Source organism: Narcine bancroftii, chromosome 2 (genome assembly GCF_036971445.1).
Source record: "Narcine bancroftii isolate sNarBan1 chromosome 2, sNarBan1.hap1, whole genome shotgun sequence".
Lineage (NCBI taxonomy): Eukaryota > Metazoa > Chordata > Chondrichthyes > Torpediniformes > Narcinidae > Narcine > Narcine bancroftii.
This window is the reverse complement of record NC_091470.1, coordinates 308532180-308552954: the sequence shown is the minus strand read 5'-3', so window position 1 is coordinate 308552954 and position 20775 is coordinate 308532180. Positions and strand designations below refer to the sequence as shown.

General features: G+C 40.3%; 1 protein-coding gene across 22 annotated transcripts in view; it reads left to right on the top strand.

Moving 5' to 3' along the window:
- The window catches only part of dtna (dystrobrevin, alpha), a 438543-nt gene that overhangs the window by 307981 nt on the left and 109787 nt on the right, over positions 1-20775 (top strand). For 21 of the 22 annotated variants that reach the window (XM_069921569.1, XM_069921565.1, XM_069921564.1 and 18 more), the window contains one exon: positions 7729-7809. In XM_069921569.1, coding sequence (XP_069777670.1) covers positions 7729-7809 — 81 coding nt within the window. Of the gene's footprint in view, positions 1-7728; positions 7810-20305; positions 20341-20775 lie in introns of all 22 variants that reach the window. The other variant, XM_069921585.1, reaches the window with a different exon arrangement.

The window sequence follows — 20775 nt, the reverse complement described above, 5'->3', positions numbered from 1 at the left end:
CCAAGGCACAAATGCTCTAATGATGGATTTTTGGATCTTGAAAGAGTTTTGGGAGATTTTCTTTCCTCATACCACTAGTTTCTGACAGCTTTTGACATAATTTTGCCTTGTTGAACTGTGTGAGATTTATAGGTATAAGCCTGAGATACCAAAGGACAATTCTTTCCTCACCTGTTGTAAGGTAAAAGGAGAGCAAATGAGAGTGAAAAAAACAAAGCACAAGAGGACACAGACTTCCACAACATTCTCCTCTTTTCCACCATTTCCACCCCATGAAGTAATTTACAGATTGCAGAGATTCTGTGAACATGTTAGTGAGGACTTTAAGGAAAGAGGAAAAATTAGTCGTTAACAGTTGGCATTAAATAGTATGAGGGTATTGGAAGTAATTTCATTCCATTGAAGCCAATGTGGTGAGTAAAACCTACAACCATTAATCTTGCAATATTTGGCAGATGGTTAAGGGCTATTTTTCCTCCCTCCTGATTTTGGAACATTGTTTCACCACACATGGCATAGGAACACTCTTGAAGTACAACAAGAAGTGTGGTCCCATCTAAACTACCTATCAGTTTTGACCATGAATTGAGGTGGTCTGGTTTTTTTCCGTCCCAAATGAGTCAAAATATCATCCAGGCATGCCCTCAGCAGATACAGACATATTTATCAGATTCGTGGATCATATAAGCATGTACCTCAGTGTTAACTGATCAAATTTTACTTACCTGGAAATCCACGGAACTTTAAATGGTAAGCTCTACGCTAACTGGACATCAACATAATGTGAATAATAGATTAAAATAGTTACTGTGAGAAAAATCTAGTTTTACCATGACAACACACTTAGTTTGGATACATTTAACTTTTTCCATTGTATCTATTCCATTATCTTTTACTCTTTATACTCCCTGTAGAAGATGGAAGGAACATTATTCTGATGGCATGCAATAAGCTGTAGTTTTTACATCTGCTCTGAGCTATCTGCTGTTGCCACAATGACCTCCACTTTAAGCAATGAGACTGGGTTTAGGCAGTGGAAGCCAAGGATGTGGTAATGCAATAACAGCAAGATTGCTATTGCTAGGCCCTTTCATTACAAGCCTCCAGCTGGAGGCTAGTTATAAGCATGAAGGGAAAACATAAAACTTACCTTTCATGGAGCAGCCCTAAAAGGATACTTGTTGGCCGCATTCATGTTGAGCGGCGTCTCGTAGCACCCTCCGGATCCGATGCAGGCGGGACGACTGGTGTCATAGCGCGACCCATCATAAATACATGGCAGAGCAATGGATTTCTTCCCTACCCATAATCCCCCACGTAGCCGGAACCACTCTGTGTTTCCCAGAACAGATCCAACTGCATGGGTAGGGAAGACAGCCATTGCTCTTCCATGTTTTGATCCATAGAGAGTGGCCCCAAAGGCTGAGGCGGCCCAGTGAGGTGCTGGAGTGGTTGGCAGGGCTGTCACAGCCCGGACCGGCTGCTCCTTGCCCCGACGGCCCCTGCTGGCCACCCCTAATCTGATGGTCCCCGCCACACCCCAGCTACCTGATAGCTACCACCAGCCCTCATTGCCTGATGGCTCCTGCCGGCCGCCGCTGCCGAATGGCTCCCGCCGGCCACCCCTGTCCTGACTGCTCCTGCTGACTGCCCCTGCCTTGATGGGGTCATGGAGGGAGAAGGGTGAGTGGGGATATGGGTCACGTGCTGATAGCGTTATTAGCCTGCCCCTAACCAGTTGTTTGCAGTGGCTGTACATTCATGCGAGGCAGTGGAGTGCAATGCTCTGCCGATTATCCTTCCCTGTGAGGGATTGTATTCAGTGCCTTAGAGCCTGCTGTGGTGCATTCAAGGTAAGTCTCGACAGAAAGGGGAGAACCACCCCTTTACAGTCGGGCTTTTTCTTTGCATGAAAGGGCTTATTGAGTCATGATAATGAGTAGTAGTGTTTCGTGTGTGCTTGCTCAAGTTTAAAGGACAAGGATAAATGGAGTAACATAAATATAGTGAAAAAAGCATAGAATGCTTTACCTTTCTTGGACATTTGATCTGTGATTTTGATATTTTTATAAAATGTTTCAGGTAATCTGGATAAAATAGAGTTTAATGTTTTAACTAACTATTTACTACATTATAAGAACTCTACTGATTAAATCATAACTGCATCATGGGAATTAATTCTTGCTGCAATTGTAAGAAAAAGAGTTTTAATCCTTGAATATGTATTTCATTTTAAAAATGAATGGCCAATACTACGATTAATTACTTGCATTTTCTTATAATGTGTTTTGGTTTCCTGCTGCACAGAACTGAATGTGGGTAAGCATTGCTTTTCACATTTTTAGTAATTCAAGCAATTATAAATTAAAAACACTGCAAACAAAAGTAGCAGAGATTAAGGATATAACTCAAAACTAGAGGAAAACTAATGGAACATTGATTGTCCATTAAATCCTACATATTTACGTAGGTCTGTTCTTTTTGTTATAATCACTTATTTCATGGGCCACATCTCCAGCCCATAACTTAGACACATCTTCATATATTATGAACCTGTGATGTGATTGAACAAAAGATCTAACTGCTGTGGTCATACCTCAAAATGACATTGATTATAGGCCTTTATGCGGAGCGATGCCGCGTTGCAGCCGGCTGAATGAGGGAAAAGAAAGCAGACTTTCAAGGAGAAGGCCTATAAGGCCACTCCAGCATTGCCTTTATGGAGAGCAGGGCCGGGAGCCGTCCTCTGAAGCTGAGGGAGGCGAGGGGAGTGGTGCAGTAACTCCACTTGTCACCATGAGTTCGATCATATGCACTGAGCAATGGCTGTCTTTTTTACCCATAATTCCCCACACAGCTGGAACTGCTCTGCATTTCCCAGAGCAGTTCCAGCTGCTTGGGGAAATTATAGATAATGAAGATGGTCATTCATCCTGCATTAAAACAAAAAGAGGCTCACCCCCCTGGCTCCACCACACCCTCTCTGCCTCATTCCTGCCCTGCTCGGTGAAGGAGCAAGGGGTGGAGGGGGAAAATGAAGAGAATATTTCTGGGTGGCAGGAGGGAGCCCTCACCCTGCACCATTTACTGTGGGAGCCCTGGTGGTGACTCCTGGGTCACGGGCTGACAATGCCATCGCGACGTCATCAGCCCAGCCCTAAGCAGCCATCTTCAGTGGCATTGCCTTTATTGAGCGAGGAGAAGTGATTCAGTCCACCCCTGGGACAACCCCCCCAGAAGGATCGCAGTCCACATCCAGCATCTGCCTTCAGTATTTTTATAAAAGTAGGCTCAGCAATGTGAAGGTGAAGAATATCTGCCTTTATATTCACTTTTTTTTACCACTATAAAAAGGCTTTATGAATGACAAATAGACAAAAGGATGGATAATTAGAGACATTTAAAAGATATTCAAATTGATTTTCAATTTAAAATACATTTATTTCAAAGAACTATTATTTGCTATAAATACATTAAATGTAACATAAGTAAAATTAAGTGATTTTTAAAAATTAGTTATCTATTTTTTAATCACGATTAGTAATTCAATTGAATGGGGTTCTGTTTCATGCGTCACCTTACCCAGGAGTAAAGCTGTGAGACAAAGTGTATCCAGTCCAAAATTTCGAGTCTTAGATTCAGTGGTGATCAAAGTGGCAGAGTGCTAGTTTGGATGTGTCAGCATGAGGCCTCTCGACCAAAGCGCAGGTGTGCGAATTGTAAACAAGCTGCAATTACTGCTACTCTTCAATTTTCTGTGGCGCTCCTGGTTGAAGATCAGTATGATCTTACCCAATGAATAAGCATTCATGGCTATCTGTTCTAAAGTGTTAACCTCCTTCATGTTCCCCTTTCTGATGCTCTTGGTATATCCAATTATCTGGCCCCTGAAATAATCCTTCAATTGTCCCATATTAGGAAGTTATGCACAGTAGAGGCCAATTCATCTCGCAGAAAAATTCTATCTGAGCTCTAACCAAGCTATAAAATTCCAGTTTTACCCATCAGCAACATATTCAGGTGTCATCTATACACTGAGGCCTTTTTATCTGGCATTATAATGGATAAAGTCAAAGGTGAGTGGTCCGACAGTAGCTGAGCCATGTTTCCACTATCCTATCCTCCAATTGGGATGACGCCAAAAATAAATCATTTCTAGTGTAGGTATCTTGTTGTCTTGAGTAAAAGGAGTGATCCCTTTCTCTCAGATTCAGCCTTCTCCAGATATCTATGAGATTCATAAATGCCAGGGTAGACTTCGCCACCTTGGCCCTTGTTGCTTTCTTTGGCTGATTGTCCACGACTGTATCCAGACAAAAATTGAAATCCCCTCCAATCAAGACATTCACACACCCTTCAGTTACTTTCAACAAAATATCTTGTATAAATTTTTCATTACAAAAATTCAGGACATTTATATTCATAAATGTCCAGAACTCCAAGTATATTTGACAATGAATCATCACAAATCTCCCAGCCAGATCAGCACCCACACCCCAGACCACCACTGAAACATTTATCCCTGTCAGGATAGCCATTCCCCTGGCTCTGGAATTAAAAGAAGATGATGCCACCTGGCCCATCCACCCCCTCTGTAGCTTTGAATGCTCTTGCTGTGTAAGGTGGGTCTCCTGCAAAAACAATATGTCTGTCTGCATTTTTTTTAGGTGTGCTAAGACTCCTTTTCTCCTTATTTTTCCCATTTATCCCATTAACATTAAAGCTTGCAAATTTAATTGTCTTATCCATTATCCCAGAGCTTTCTCATTATCCTTACCCCCATCCTCCTCATCCTTTGATATATATTTTCTGCTCCCATTGTCTTCCACCAACTCTTGACACAGACGTCCGTGTTGAAACAAAACAAAACCTATGCAAACTAGAAAAATCTGCACCTAACAATTCACGAAAATACAATAAAAACCCCCAAATAATCCCCCCTTAATTTTTCTACTCTCCCCCACCCATCCTGGCACCACTAATTGAGAAATTGGTGCCAATTTCCCGCCATTCAGCAGCATGCCTGTAGTATCCATCTAGAACTTAATATCTCCTCGATAGCCCTCAAGTTCCCCACATATTCATCTTTAAAGATCACAATAAACAAAGTCTAACCATCTTTACTATTATAGTTACAATAATTATAACCAGAACCCCTCTTATCCATCGTATTGTCACCCCTGAGTGTCCTCTCGGTCGGCGAACAGAAAACTCGCGTATGTCATCACGTCTTTGGCCTCTATAAAAGAATTTGTTCTGCCCCCAGGTAGGAACACCTTCAAGGTCACAGGGTGTATTACAGCAAAGCCCATTCCTTTATTCTTTAAGATTCTTTTGACTGCATCAAACACTTTGTGTCTCTTTACAAGTGCCACCTTATATTGGGAAAAAAGAGGACCTTTTCACCTCCAAATTCAACTGGGCCACCTCTCATCCTCGCCCCTTCCACCACCGCATGCAGTATCCTTTCCCTATCCTGATAATTTGAGAGTTTTATGAAAATTGACCAGGGCCTCTGCCCTGGACCCGGCTTGGGAAAGAGAGACTGTTGGACCCTCTCTATCCAGAGGTTCACCCCTCCATGACCTTATCCTTCCCCAGTACCTCCAGGATCCATTCCTTGAAAATTTTAATGGGGTCTTTCGCCTCTTTTACTCCCATAATTTTAATGTTGTTCCTCCTATTAAAGTTTTCTAATATATCCAATTTTACCTATATTCTTTCCCTCTTTTACCAAGTATCCCTATCATTTTCTAGGCTAATCATGCCCTCCTCCACCCTTTCCACCTTCTCCTCCACTGTGGTCACTCTTCCCAACAGATCCCCAGTGGCTCTCTTACTCCATTTCTACTGATAAATCCCTTTATACCTTTCTCAGTTTATCTTCAGAAGCCTCCACCACCACTATCATCATTTCCCTGAAGCTGTCCCTGGAAGTTTTCGAGTCTCCTCCCACTCTCCCCTTCATTGTCTTTCTCTGTAGTGGTGTCCGGCCTCCCCAGCATACCTGAAGTACAGTGATTAAAGAGGAGGGACTTGCAACCTGCGTCAGCAACGTGGGCTATTCATTAGCCCGTTGTTCTCAAAATGCCTGCAGTTAAATTTAGACTCCAGGCCTTCTGGGAAATTTACTAGGGTCTAGGAGGTAAAATATCAGAATGGGAATGGCACCCTCATTCCCTTTCCGACCTTTTAACATGGATGCATCTGGGAAAATGGCAATAATTTCCTGGAATGCAGCGGCTTTGTAAAAAAAAACATATTTGAAAGTCTTCCTCACTAGTCACTACACCCCTAATCTTTGTCTAATCTGCAAAGTTGCTGATCCAGTTTAACATAATCATCCAGATCGCTCTTCTAACCTCATCTGCATTCCATGCTTTCACTGTAGTGTCATCTACTTTTTTGCTATAAAAGCTAATAATGTCCCCATATTTTATTCCATTCATTCTACTTTTCTCCCCATGTATTTAACTGCATCCTTTTTCAAATTTTTGTCCTTTCAGCCTTTTTTTCATCACCAAAGCTAGATAACATTTATATAAATTATGAAGATAGATTGAAAATGATAGAGCCCCCAGCACTGATTTCGTTTTAGTGCCTGATTTGCTTACAGCTTGCCAGCTGAAAATGAACCATTTGACACGACTCCTTGTTTTCTGTCTATTGGTCATTCCTTTATGCATTTTAGATCATCACTTTCACCACTAAGGAGTCTTTTTATACGGCATCTTATTGAATGTCTTTGGCATTTCAAATAATCTGCATCCATTGGTTCCCCCTTTATTCACTAGGCTTGACATAACCTCAAGGAATTTTAATGTGTACTATCAACACTAATAAAATTTAAAAAAGCAAATCCTGTAGAAGATGTGTTTGAGGAATTATTTATTTCTCCAAAAGGATGTCAAGAGATTGAAGAAGCTGCAGAGAGGTTTAGCAGACTGCTCCCACGCTGTAAATCAGTCTGTATAGATATGGAGGCTTGGATCATTCTTAAAGCAGAGAAGTTAGAGGGAACTGGTAGTGTTATTCAAAAACAATTAAGTATTTAAAAAATATTATACGTAAGAGATAAACTATTGTGAACTATTGATAATTTGCAAAACAATTAATAGTGATAGAACACGAGGTTAGGTTGACTAGTAAAATCAAAGAGAGAAGAGAGATTTTGTTTTTTGCACTACTTGAAAACCCTGAGGAAGCAGATCCAATAATACATCTCAAAAGAAATTAAATACTTGACAGTAAAACATACACAGCTCTATGGTAAAGGCATGGGGTAGTAACTAATTATTTAATTTAGAGAGCTGGCATAAGCGGAATGCATAAATTATTTCTTTAAAATAATTACAAATAATTGTGTTTGAATACTCAATAAAATTCTTCTGTTTTATTATTTTAAAGATATTAAGTAACAGAAAAATAATTCTATTTGAACAAGGATTCTCATTCACTAATATTTACACTGTATATTTTTCATAAAGCTGTTTAGATCTTGAAAATATGCTTCTTGAAACCAATGATAACATATGAATCCTACTGAGTTCTAAGAGCAGAAATTATTGGGAACAATATGTGATACTGAATTATTTAGTTATGGGTTAAATTTTATTTTTTCTTTCCAAAGATTGTACTTTTTGAGAATGTAATTTATGTAATGAGCAGTGGGAAAGTACATTAAGTTTATCTGAAACCTAATTATAAAATATAGTTTTTGTGTCTTAGGCCTTCAAGAACTCCTAATATGAATGACACGATGTTCTCTCATTCAGTTATAACCTCAGGAAGCCCCAGCCCTAACAAGAGGTAGGTCAATCAATGCTGTGGATCTTTCAAAGGTATGAAGAAAGTAAAACGTAGAAAAAAAATAAGACTGTAAGGCTAATATTGTCCAATTGTCTTTGTGATGCGTACAACTGACTAATTTTATTACTCACTTAATCTTATTAAGCAACATTCAGTTGAAAATGACATAATATTTTCATTTAGCTGTAGCTGCATTTTCATTACAATCTACAAATAGTGGTGGGCATTTGCTACTATTCTCCAACAGCAGTATTCCCTGTAGATGTTCTCAATGGTGGGGTGGGTTTTGACTCTGATGTCCTGGGAGTATACACTTCCTTTTGCAGGGCTTTGCATTTGAACATCTTGATGTCATCATACTTTCAGCATTTTTTCCACCACACATATGTCGAAATTTGCAGGACTTCCGATGTCAGGCCAAACCTCTACAATCTCCTGATTCTATTAGAGTAGTGATTCCCAAAGTGGACGCTGCTGCCCCCCCCCCCACCCCCCTGCTACTGTGGGCGGTGGAAAGATCCAAGGGGTTGTTGAGGGAAAAGGGGCAGTCAGGAGGAGGTGAGGATATTGGGAGTGTTCAGAATCTTCAGTCTTGTTATTATTCAGTGTGCTGCAAAGTTTAATGAAGAAGCCAGGGGAGTAATTTTCTGCCCAGACTCAGGGTGGCAACAGTGAGCAAAATAAATGGTGACAAGGCGTTCTCACAAGAGCCAGACTCAATGGCCGCCATGTTGTACTGGTGTCACTACCGCCCTCTCAGTGCCGCCACTTACTACCCTCTTAGCATTACCTCCACTTCCCTTCTCAGCGTCGCCACCAACCCCCTCTAAGTGCCACTTACTCCCTACTCAGTACCGCGACTAACCCCCCTGCTCAGTATCACTACTAATCCCCTGCTCAGCACCGCCACTCACCCCCCTCTCAATGCCACCACCAACCCCCCTATCAGCGCTGCCATCAACCCCCTCTCATCGCCACCATTAACACCCCCACCCCATTCAATGGCGCCACTAGCTCCTCCACTCCACTCAGTGCAATCACTGATTCCCCCCCCTCCACTCTGTACAGCGCCACACTATCCTCCCATCCTGCTCAGCACTGCCACTTCCATTGTATGGGGGGAGCGCTCAGAATGTGGCAGACCAAAGAAGTTTGAGAACCACTGCATTAGAGTGTTGGGTCCAGGAAAAATCCTCTGAGGTTGCGACCCCCAAGAACTTAAATTTGCGTGCGCACACACACACACCCCCACAAACTCACACACCCTCACACACCCCAACACACCCCCACAAACTCACACACCCTCACACACCCCAACACACCCCCACACAACTACACACCCCCACACACACACACACACCCACATACTTACATACACCCCCCCACCCACCCACCACAACAGCAACATTATGAAGTAAATAAAATAGTCGAGTCTCTTATCTTGGTGGTTCTGGCTTTGAAACGTTTATCTCTTTCCCGATGTGAGAAACTGGAAGATGCTGTGTGCGGGGTGGTAGGGCTCCTGAACAATTTTGTGAACTTTCTTCAGACAACGTTCCAAGAAGATTATGTGGATGGGGTTTTGGGGAGAGTGGTGGTGTGGGGAATGGAGGCCTTAGTAATCCTCTCTGCTGCTGTTATGGTCCTGTAGATTGACGTCCAATCCAATGCTCAACTGCAACCATACCACACAGTGATTCAGCCAACCAGAATGTTCTCTTGATAAAGCTCCTGTAGAAAGTTGACATGATGGTGGCCAGTAGCCTTGCCCACCTCAGTCTTCTCAGGAAGTGCAGTCACTGTTGTGCTTTCCTGACAAAGGAAAAAATGTGTGTCCAGGATAAGTCACTTCTTAAGTTGACTCCAAGAAACTTGGTGTTCTCTGCTCTCTCCACTACTGAACTATTAATTTGTAGTGGAGGGTGGTCATCCTTAGTCCTCCTGAAGTCCACAATCATCTCCTTTGTTTTGCCCGCATTGAGACTTGGGTTGTTAATCTCGCACCAAAGCAGAAGATTTTCCATCTCTTCTCTGTGGTACGCCTCATCACTGTTGCTGATGAGGCCAACAACTGTCTTGTCATCTGCAAACTTGATGACTCTGTTTGAGCTGGATCTGGCATTGCTGTCATGGGTCAATTGCGTGAACATGTGTGGGCTGAGCACACAGTCCTGAGGTGCGCCAGTTTGACAGTGATTGACATTCTCCTACCATCCTGGACAGACTGTGGTCTTTCTGTTAGGAAGTCACTGTTGATGCTATTTGAGAATAGAAATGATCAAGTATTAGAAGAAACCAATATTATTATTTTGTAAATTGCTTTTTAAATTAACATCTTCAATTTGTCCCAAGGTGGTAGAGATTGTCATCTTTATTTTCCATTTATAGAAACTGATGAATCTTAATGCTCTTACTCTGCCAAGTGGGAAGACAACACTCTTATTTATTTTTTTCTACCTGCTGTCTCATCCACAATTATTCCAAAGCTACATTTTTAAAAAATTGTTAGAAATACTAGGCACAAATTCAAGTAGTTTAGAAGAGTCAGAAGGTATTAGATATAGGAAAGTCCCATCCAGTACATCATTTAGTAGCTCCTAATGTTTCAAATTTGTATTTGAACATTTCTTTATTTATCCAAAACAGAAAATCAGTGTTGAGGTCTTAAATCATTTATATCAGTTATCACTTTGATCCAATTATATTCTTAAACTTTCTTCCCGTAAGGCTTAAACTATCTTTCACATTTTTGCACAAAAGAAATCTTTCCAAACATCTATTTTAAAAAAATATTTTCCTTCATTTAGACCCTCCTTAATTTTATCGAGTCTTATCTTCCCGGACATTTCCTCTGGATTGAGGATGATGTACTTCCTTTTGGGTTTTCTATTTAATTTAGACATACAGCATTGTAACAGGCCACCCAGTACATTTCAAACGGTGGGAGGAAACCCACACAGACACAGGGAGAATGTATAGACTCCTTACAGACAGCGCAGGATTCAAACCCTGGTCCCAATCACTCGTGCTATAAAGGTGTTGCGCTAACCACTATGTAGCTTGATGAGGCAATTGTGGGACCCACAGATTCTTCAACAGGTGGTTGGTGGGGTGTTAGCTTGTGAGGTAATAATCATCCCTATGCTACTTACACAGGGTTCCTATGAGCTCCTAATATATGAGCTTGAGATTTTTAAAATCACCCTGAATGCTTTTTCTCCACTTCAAGCAATTTTCGGAAATTAGTGAGCTCACCTTTCCAATCTCCCAACTGTCTGCTCTGCATACAGCCTTTCAGACATCTCTTTTTTATTCTTGGCAATTATAACTCCAGCTGCCGAGGAATTCTCTCCTTTAATTCTCTCTCTTCATCTCCTTTTACACACATCTTGTAGCTCCCCTCATTTTAACCATCTTTCGGTTACATCTCTAGGTGCTAGCTTTTTTTTTATTCACAATCTACATAAGTCCTTGAAAGATTCATTACATTACAAATTTCATCATAGTTCCCTCTTGAGTGCTGTTGAATGAATGGAAATCAACAAGTTGTCATCAGAACTGGCTTGTTTCTCCTTCCTGCACTGTCACAATCTCTGGAGATGTCATCAAGACAGAATTTATGATTTGACGCAGACTTTAGCTTTTTATAGGAAAACCATGCTGAAGGAAACCAAATGAAAGTGCGACATGAAAAACAGAACATGCAGAAGTGGTCAGTGGATCAGGAAATACTCACCAGGCTAGAGGACTCTCTCTCTCTCTCTCTCTCTCTCTCTCTCTCTCTCTCTCTCTCTCTCTCTCTCTCTCTCTCTCCACCCCCCACCCCCCACCACACACTTCTCTCTTTCTCTCTCCACAGATTTGCTGAGTATTTCCAGCATTTTCAGTTTTATACTATTCGATTCTCTGTTTAATGAAGATGTGAGGCCTGGTTGAATGAACTAAAGCTGACATAATTTTTTTTAAAAAAGCATTGTTTGGTGCCCTTCTAGACTAATTGAATTTGGCTAAAAGATCATTCTTTCAGAATAATTTCACGTTTTAATGCTCATGTGTATTTATCAATGCCCTCATGAGTCCTAATCATTTTTTGCAATTTCAGTAAAATGTAAAAACAAACATTGATGTGGTCAGTAGCTGGAAATTGTATTTCACTTATTTTTTGAGTACGCGAAATACTGTGGCATTCTCCCAAACAAAATCATGAAATAAGGATATACCCATTATTTTTAAAATTGCTGTGGTTTTTACCCCTTCACAAGCAGTGAATGTTCATGAAAAGCAGCTGCTGTTACATCTGTGTGCTGCCCAAGCAGATCAGGGCTCTGGATGGCACCCATATTGGCTACTCTAAAAATGAAGGGGAATCAAGGAGAAAGTTTAAATGATGTAGTGGGATAGGATCAGCTTTTTCTCCTCCTCCCTCCATTACCCCATCCTCCCGCCACCAATCCTATGAAGAAGTCTCGTTGGTCAAACTGCTGTTACATGTAATTATTGATTGCATCAACTTGCTGCAGCACATGAAAATCAAACCTCAGGTCTCGATGATGATGAAATCGGTGTTTAAATCTTATTTACTAAATAGTTTACTCTTCATTATTACCCAAGAGCAAATCAAGTTGTCGATCCTGATATTTTGATGCAGTTTCCATCAATAGATTAGAAATACACACAACATTCATTGATGACACCCTCAACTTGCATAACATGAGGTGATATAGATGGATTGTTTCAAAAGAGCCAAAAATTAGTAACACTACTGAAGCTGCAGTAATGGCTGCCACTGTTGAAGACCTGCAGAGAGAAGAGTCACAGTGCACCTCCACAGGGTTCTTCCGCCCAGTCCAACTACCGACGGTTCTGTGCAGGCTTTAAACGGTCTGCTGAAGGAGCCACCAGTGGTTTATTTTAAAATGCTGTGACCAGGGTGGGGGGGGGAGAGGGTGTGGGCCCAAGATGATATTGCCTGTGTTTGGCAGCAGCTTTGAAGAGTGGTAGACTCCGGAGAAGTAGAGGTCCGATGCAGTGCACCAGAAAATGGGAAGACCACCACCCTGTTTGAGAAGGAAAAACAAAGGAGACAATCCTGCAGGGCAGTGACCATGACGGTGGACTAGTGAAGGGCTCTGCAGCTGAAGAGCACTCAGGAAGTGAGTTGATGGTTACTCATGGTGAGAAACCCACACAGGCTGTGGCTGCTGCCAACTGCAGTCAAAGGACTCTTAGTACTCTGTGGATTGCTGGAGGCTAGCTCAAGACTGGTTGAAGGCGGTGCCAGGTATCGGAACTGGGTTGTGAGAGGGTGCAAGGGGTTTGGACTGAAGGTTGTGGATGCTGCGGGAACACTGGAAGTGAATCAATGAACATTCAATGACTCTAGGGGGCTCTCTTTCGCTTCTCTTTCTCTTACTTTCATGATGTTTGCCTTATGGAGGATTAAGGCAATTTCATGTAATATTACACCATGATGAGAATTGAATCTTGATCTTGAATCTTGAAAACATTCTTTTTAAAGTAATAGTATTGCCTTATTAAATACTGGAAATCATAAATTTTGGAATATACTGTCAGGATAGCAAGCAATGAAAATTGTAACATTTTGCATTGTTGAAATATAAATCTTACAAAAATGTATGTTTTATTCTGACTTGGCACTTCAAAAGTCTACAAATATTTTTTTTTTCTTTTATTTAAGTTACATTTCAAATATCTCAGTCATGGATAGTTATTGAAGTCAGAGAGAACCCAGGGGTTGTAATTGACTAATCAGTTACTGGTATTTTAAATTTTAACTGTTGCATGTCAGTTGGGGAAATTAATTTTCATAGCAAACTACAAGCAATTCTGTCTGAATTAAGGTCTTCTCTCCGTCAGAGGCACACTTTGTCTTCCTCCATATCTCTGCTTATTATACAATTTCTAGTAACCACAATGTCATAATGATATAATTTATAAAAATAAAATCAAAGTTAATATTTATGTGTAATATTTGAATGTATGTGCATATATAAAACTTTCAACTCTTTAAATTTGATATGAAAATCTTATGAAGATTCAGCATGAAGGAATTTCTGTTTTCAAGCTTCAGATTTATTTTCTGCTTAATTTCCATTATGCATTAGGAAATAGGGAGGGAGGTAAAGGAAGTGGGGGAGTCACATTGTTAATCAGGGATAGTAGCTCAGCTGCAGAAGGGGAGGACATTGAAGTCACAAACAGGAAGGGATAGCACTTTTGGGAATATTCTGCAGGCTCCTCAGTAGACACAGAAGAACGGAGAAGTAACCAGATTTTGGAAATGTGCAAAAATATTAAGGTTGTTGTTATGAGATACTTCGATGCCCTTCTTAGTACAAAACCTTGTACTAGAGGATTTCTGAGGTGTGTCCAAAAAGGACTTCTGACACAGTGGACAAAGCAATGAGAGGAGAGGCTGCACTAATCTAATGAACCTGGTCAGGTGACAGACCTTTCAGTGGGTGAGCATCTCAAAGACTGTCCACCACTCCCTGACCTTAAGCATAACTGTGGACCAGCATAAGAGTAGACAAAATGGAAAAGTGTTTAATTGTGGAAGGGATAATTACAATGACATAAGGCAGATATGACATCCACCTTGGAACTCTCAGCTGCTATATTCTTTCTATCTTGATGTATGGCTGCAAGTCATGGATCATCACAAATGCAATGGAAAAAATAATCAATGCAGCAGAAATGTGGTTTCTTAGATGAATGCTGTACAGATAACAAACAAATAAGTTCTACAAAGAATGAAAACAAAACATACATTATTTAAAAGAATTAGAAAACACCAATCAAAATTATTTGGACACATCAAGGAAAAAGATACATTAGAACATTTAGTTACAACTGGAAAGCTGGAAGGAAAAAGAAGACAGAGAATGAAAATGATAGAAGGATTAACATCATGGTTAGAAACCGGGAAGGCAACAACTACAATTTGGAGGGTCAAAGACTGTGATGGAGAGAAATGGTCGCCCATGACAAACGGCAAGGCACCTGGTGCATGTATGAGGCAGGATCTTGGGAGAGTAAATGAGAAAAAAAGGTTTTCTCAGGGAAATGCTCAGTAGAAATGTGGAAGATGCTTACAGATCACTGGATAGGTTTGTTTCACTGAGACAGAGAAAGTTTGTAGGGTAAAGGAGCCATGGTTGACAAGAGTGGTGAAACAAAGGAAGAAGGAAGCATACACAAGGGTAGACCATAAGAAAACAAGACATAGGATCAGAAATATTGAGTCTTCCCCGCTATTTAATCGTGACCTGATCTATTTTTCCACTCCACTGTCCAGCTTTCTCCTCATAACCATTGATGCCTTGGCTAATTAAGAACCTATCGATCTCTGACTTAAATACACCCAATTATGAGCTCCTCTTTTAATAAAATAGGATTACCACTGTAAGGGATCATATAAACAGGAGGGACTGAATGGTCACAGTTAACATTTCACACAAGCACAACACAAGTCACAGCCCAGCAATAATTCGATACATTGGAAGAACTGAGGGAAGGTTTGTCACAGTCTGCTCCAGAATTTAATACATTTGCAAAGACATTGTGATTTTCCAAGGAAGAACCATTCTGACTTCCGAAGAGAAAACAGTTTTTTGAAGCAACTCGTGGCCAGCCATTTTTGTGGAATTCATGCTCTGTGAATTATTGGTCTTTTCAGTGGATTGACCAGTGCAAGGAGGGTCTTTTTGGGAAGCAAAATGCTTCATTTTGATTGTGACTAACAGTGGAGATCAGTTGGAGAGACTTTCATTTTAAGTGTGACTAGCAGTGAAGGTTACTCGGAGAGACCAGTGCCAGGGTCTTAGAAGCTTCATGGAGGTCGCCCAGTTTGAGTCTTGCCTACAAAGGGACCAGGAGTGTAATGTCTACAGCTTGTTGGACATTTCTTCAAAGGCAATGCAAGAAGAATTCATGAATCTGTAGTAGCCACAACTCCCATCAGTTCAACATTAATTCTGGGCATCAAATTTCAAAGACATACACCTCAACACTGAATTTGAAAGACTGAACTTTTAAGTAACTTTCTAGATTTTGACCTGGACTGTAATGGTTTGGGTATATCACACATGCGCTTGACACTTGTACAGAGCTGGGGATAGATTTAGTGTTAAAGAGAGTTTAAGAGTTGAGACTATAGCTTAAGAATAAGAAATAAATTACTGGTTTAAAATTAAACACTGTCCGGTTCATTGTCTATTGCTGTTCATTATTTTTGGTTCATAACACTGTAATGTTCATGGTCTCCACAATCGCCTGTGTCAACAAATTCCTTCGATTAAACACCTTCTGGCTGAAGAAATTCCTCCACATCTCTGTTCTTAGCAGACGCTCTTCAATCCTGAAGTTGTGCCCTCTTGTCCAAGATTCTCCCGTCATGGGAAAAAACCTCTCCACATCTACACTCTTCACACCTTTCAACATTTGAAATATTTCAATGAGTTACTCTCGCATTTTCCTACATTCTAATGATTATAGGCCAAGAGCTGAAAAGCGCTCCTCATAAGGTAACCCTTTCATTCTGGAATCATCCTTGTGAACCTCTCTAAACCGTCAGCACATCCTTTCTTAAATGAGGAGCCATAAACTGCTCACAATGCTCTGTAAGGTCTCAGTAGTGCCTTCTGAATCATCAACATCACATTCCTGCTCTTGTATTCTATTCCTCTTGAAATAAATGCGAGCATTGCATTCGTCTTCTTCACCACTGACTTAACATGTAAATTTACCTTCAGTCTATTGCACACAAAAACTCCCAAGTCCTTTTATATCTGGGTATTTTCAATTTTCTCCCATTTAAAAAAATAGCCTGCACATTTGTTTTTTCTACCAAAGTCCATGCTATACATACACTTTCTGACATTGTATTTCATTTGCTACTTCTCTGCTCATTCTCTTAATCTGTCTGTCTTCTGCAGTTTCCCTATTTCCTCAACACTACATGCTCTTCCACCTACATTTGTCTAATCTGCAAACTTGGCCACAAAGACATTCATTCTATAATCCAAAACATTAATATGCAACGTGAAAAAAGAAGCAGCCCTCACTGACCTTTGTTGAACACCACTAGAAACTGGCAGTCAATCAGACTGTGAACCTTGTATTCTGATTCTCTGTTTTCTGCTATCAGCCAATGCTCTACCCACACTGCTGTTTCCTGTTATAACATGGGCTCTTGTTAAGTAGCCTCATGTGTGGCACCTTGTCAAGTCCTTCTGAAAATCCAAAATCCCTTTATCGAGCCTGCTTGTCACTTCTTCAAAGAATTCCAATAGTTTGTCAAGCAAGATTTTCCCTAAAGGAAGCCATGCTGGCTTTAGCCTATCTTGTCATGTGCTTCCAAATACTCCATAACCTCATTCTTGACAATCAGCTCCAAAACCTTCCAAACGACTGATGTTAGACTAACTGGTCTATAATTTATTTTCTGCTACCTCCCTCTCTCCCTTCTTGAACAGTAGGGTAGCATTTGTGATTTTTCCTATCCTCTGGGACCATACCATCATCTATTAATTCCTGAAAGATCATTACCCATGCCTCCATAATCTCTATGGCTACTTCTTTCATAACTAGAGGGGGCAATCCCTCTGATCTGGGAGTTTTATCCACCTTTGGACTATTTAGCTTTCTGACGACCTTCTCCCTGAAATAGTAACAGCACTCACTTCCCTCCCCTGATATTCTTTAACATCAGGCATACAGCTAATGTCTTCCACAGTGAAGGCTGATGCAAAATATTCATTTAGTTTCTCTGAAGGCTGATGCAAAATATTCATTTAGTTTCTCTGCCATCTCTTTGTCATCTCCCATTATTATTTCTCCAATATAATTTTTTAGTGGTCCTATATCTCATCTTACCTCTTTTTTACTCTTTAAATACTCAAATAAGCTTTTTGTATCCTTTTTGATTTTATTTGTTAGCCCACTTCCATACTTAGTTTTTTCCTTGCTCATGAGTTTTCAGTTACCTTCTGCAAACCAAACTTCTATCTTCCCACTAATTTTTGCTTCCTTGCATGCCCTTTATTTTGCTTTTATGTTGGCTTTGACTTCCCTTGTGTGGGAAGTTGTAATATTTCTTCATTCAAATATTTCCAATTTTTTGTTACGTATTTATCCTACACCTTCCTAATTTCTTGCAGAAACTTCATCCATTGCTGCTCTGCTGCCCTCTCTACTCAGGCCCCCTTCCAATCTCTACTTTGACCAGTTCCTTTCATCCTCCTGTAATTCCCTTTACTGTACCTGAAATACTGACACATCTGACTTTAGTTTTTTCTTGTTAAATCTCAAATTGAACTCAGTCATATTGTGACCACTGCCCTCTAATGTTTCCTTTACTCAGAACTCTCTAATCACCTTTGGTGCATTACACAAAACTCAATTCAGTACAGCCAATCCCCTCATAGGCTTGTCAACAAGCTGCTCCAAAAAGCTTTCTTGAAGGCATTCTACAAATTCTCTAACTTGAGATCCAGTCCCAACTTAGCTTTCCCAATCTACTTGCATGTTAAAATCCCCATGACCCCCCTACATTGCCCTTCTGATGTGCCTTTTCTATTTGTTGTCCATATCCTGAAAGAAATTGTCAGGAAGGGCTTATGAGAATTATTTGGTTGCCAGGAAGGAACTTCGGGACTTAGGAGATACAGAAGAGGGCATGAGAAGGATTTGGCAAATAGGATTAAGGAAAACCCTAAGGCGACTACATATACATGAAGAACAGAAGGATGACTAGAGTAAGGGTAGGATTGTTTAGGGATAAAGGAGTGAACATGTGCCTGGAGGCATGAGAGGTCCTTAGTGAATTCTTTGATTTAGTGTTCACTGGGTAGAGGAACCTTGGTCAATGTGAGTCAATGGAGAACAGGCATATGTGTTGGGCAAACTATTGAGGAGATTTTTTTCAGGATGAGATTTACAAGCATTTAAAGAAGCATTGTCATCCTAGAGATAGTCAGCATGGCTTTTTTGAGGGTAAGTCATATCCCATGAACCTTGAGTTTCTCTAGGAGGTGGCAAAAGGGTGGTGGATGTGGCATATATAGATTTTAGTAAGAAGTTTGACAAGGTGTAGAGGAAGAGAGTGATCTTGGGACCAAGTCCATATATGCCTCAATGTTGCCAAGCAAATTGAATCAGTCGTTGAGAAGGTGTATGGCCTTCATTAATAGTGGGATTAAATTTAAGAGCCATTAGATAACTGCAGCTCTTTTAAAATTCTTGTTACTCCATACTTGGTGTATTGTCTTCAGTTTTTTAATTAAATTTAGACATACAGCAAGGTAACAGGCCATTTCACCCCACGAGTCTGTGCCGCCCAATTTACCACCAATTAACCTACAATCCCTGGTATGTTTTGAATGGTGGGAGGAAACCAAGCCCCCAGGGAAAACCCATGCAGAAATGGGGAGAATATATAAACTCCTTACAAACAGAGCGGGATTCTAACCCAAGTCCCAATTACTGGCACTGTAAAGGCTTTGTGCTACCGCTATGCTAACTGTGTTGCCTTATTACAGGAAGGATGTGGAAGCTTCAGAGAGGTTGCAAAGGGGATTTGCCCAGATTAGAGAATTTATGAAGCAATGTGAACTGAGCTTGGGATTTTTCCTTTGGAGAAACAGAATAAAAGATAACTTACTGGAGGTATAATAGATAATTAGAGGCTTAGATAGGGTGGACAGCCAGCACCTATTTCCCAGAGTGACAATAGCAAATCCAAAGAACCTTCATTTAAGGTGAGTGGAGGAAAATTTCAGGGAAATCAAAGATACATTTTTTACAGAGAGTGATGGGTGCCTGGAATGCATTTGCTCAAGTAGTAGTGGAGGCTGGTATAGTAGGGGCATAAGGGCAAGGAAGGATTAGAGTGATGTGGAGTAAGTTTATATTGGTTGGCACAACATCATGGACTGAAGGGCGTGCACTATGCTATCATGTTCTATGAAATCTTGTACCTCTCCACTTATTTAGGTACATTCATTCTGACCAGTTATGCAATCAAAGTGTCAATTGGAATACTGCTTGTTATGGTTTAGAAACACTTCCAAACCATCTGTCCAATTTAGTAGGCTGCTAATTCTTGGAATAATTCTGTGTTGTAAATAAAAACAGGGTGCCATTTTGTATGCACAATCCAGACACTAGAAACAGCAAAGTACATCTAATCTTGTTTAATTTTTTGAAGAATGAGTTCTTTGGTATGAGAAAAATTAATATGCATCCTTGAACGTAATCTAGTCCCTTTGGTTCAGATAATTTCCCAATGTTGATTCCTTTATAAAACTTTGCCTTGGTACAAAGGTTTGTATCTGATGTGTTTGGTTTCAAAGGTGTGAGTGTGTGTGTCTTCTGCTAAAAGGAAAATAAATGATTGAAAAGAAAATTATTTATGATTAAGAATTGCCACTTTATTTCTCAGATTGTTTTACAGTAATATTTCTCTAAATTATAGAGCTGAGTTACAATGTCATTACAGAACAGAAGGAAGTAAGTAACAAATAGTTCATGTAGCTATCAGCAGATTAATCTAGCCAGTTGTATTCTCAGAGACCTGTGTTTATTTCCCTGAAAAGCCTTCCTAACTTTCTCATATTTAGCAACGCACGGCAACATCTCGGTTTATTTTATCTGATCTTGCCATGATCCTTTACACTTCTATCGAATCTCTTCTCCTTTGGTCCAAGTGAAATAACAACGGATTCTCCACTGTAAATTCGTTGACAAAATTCTTCATACCAGAAACCCTTCTGATAAAGTCATCTTAATAACCTTTTAATAACCCTCTTAATAACCTTTATATCCTTCTGAAAGAACTGGACACAAAACATGTGGGTTACAGAAATTTGCCTTGCAGAATTCACAAATCAGCACCAAAATTTGAGATGCAAAAAAAATGGGTTTTCTTGGAATTTATATGGGGAA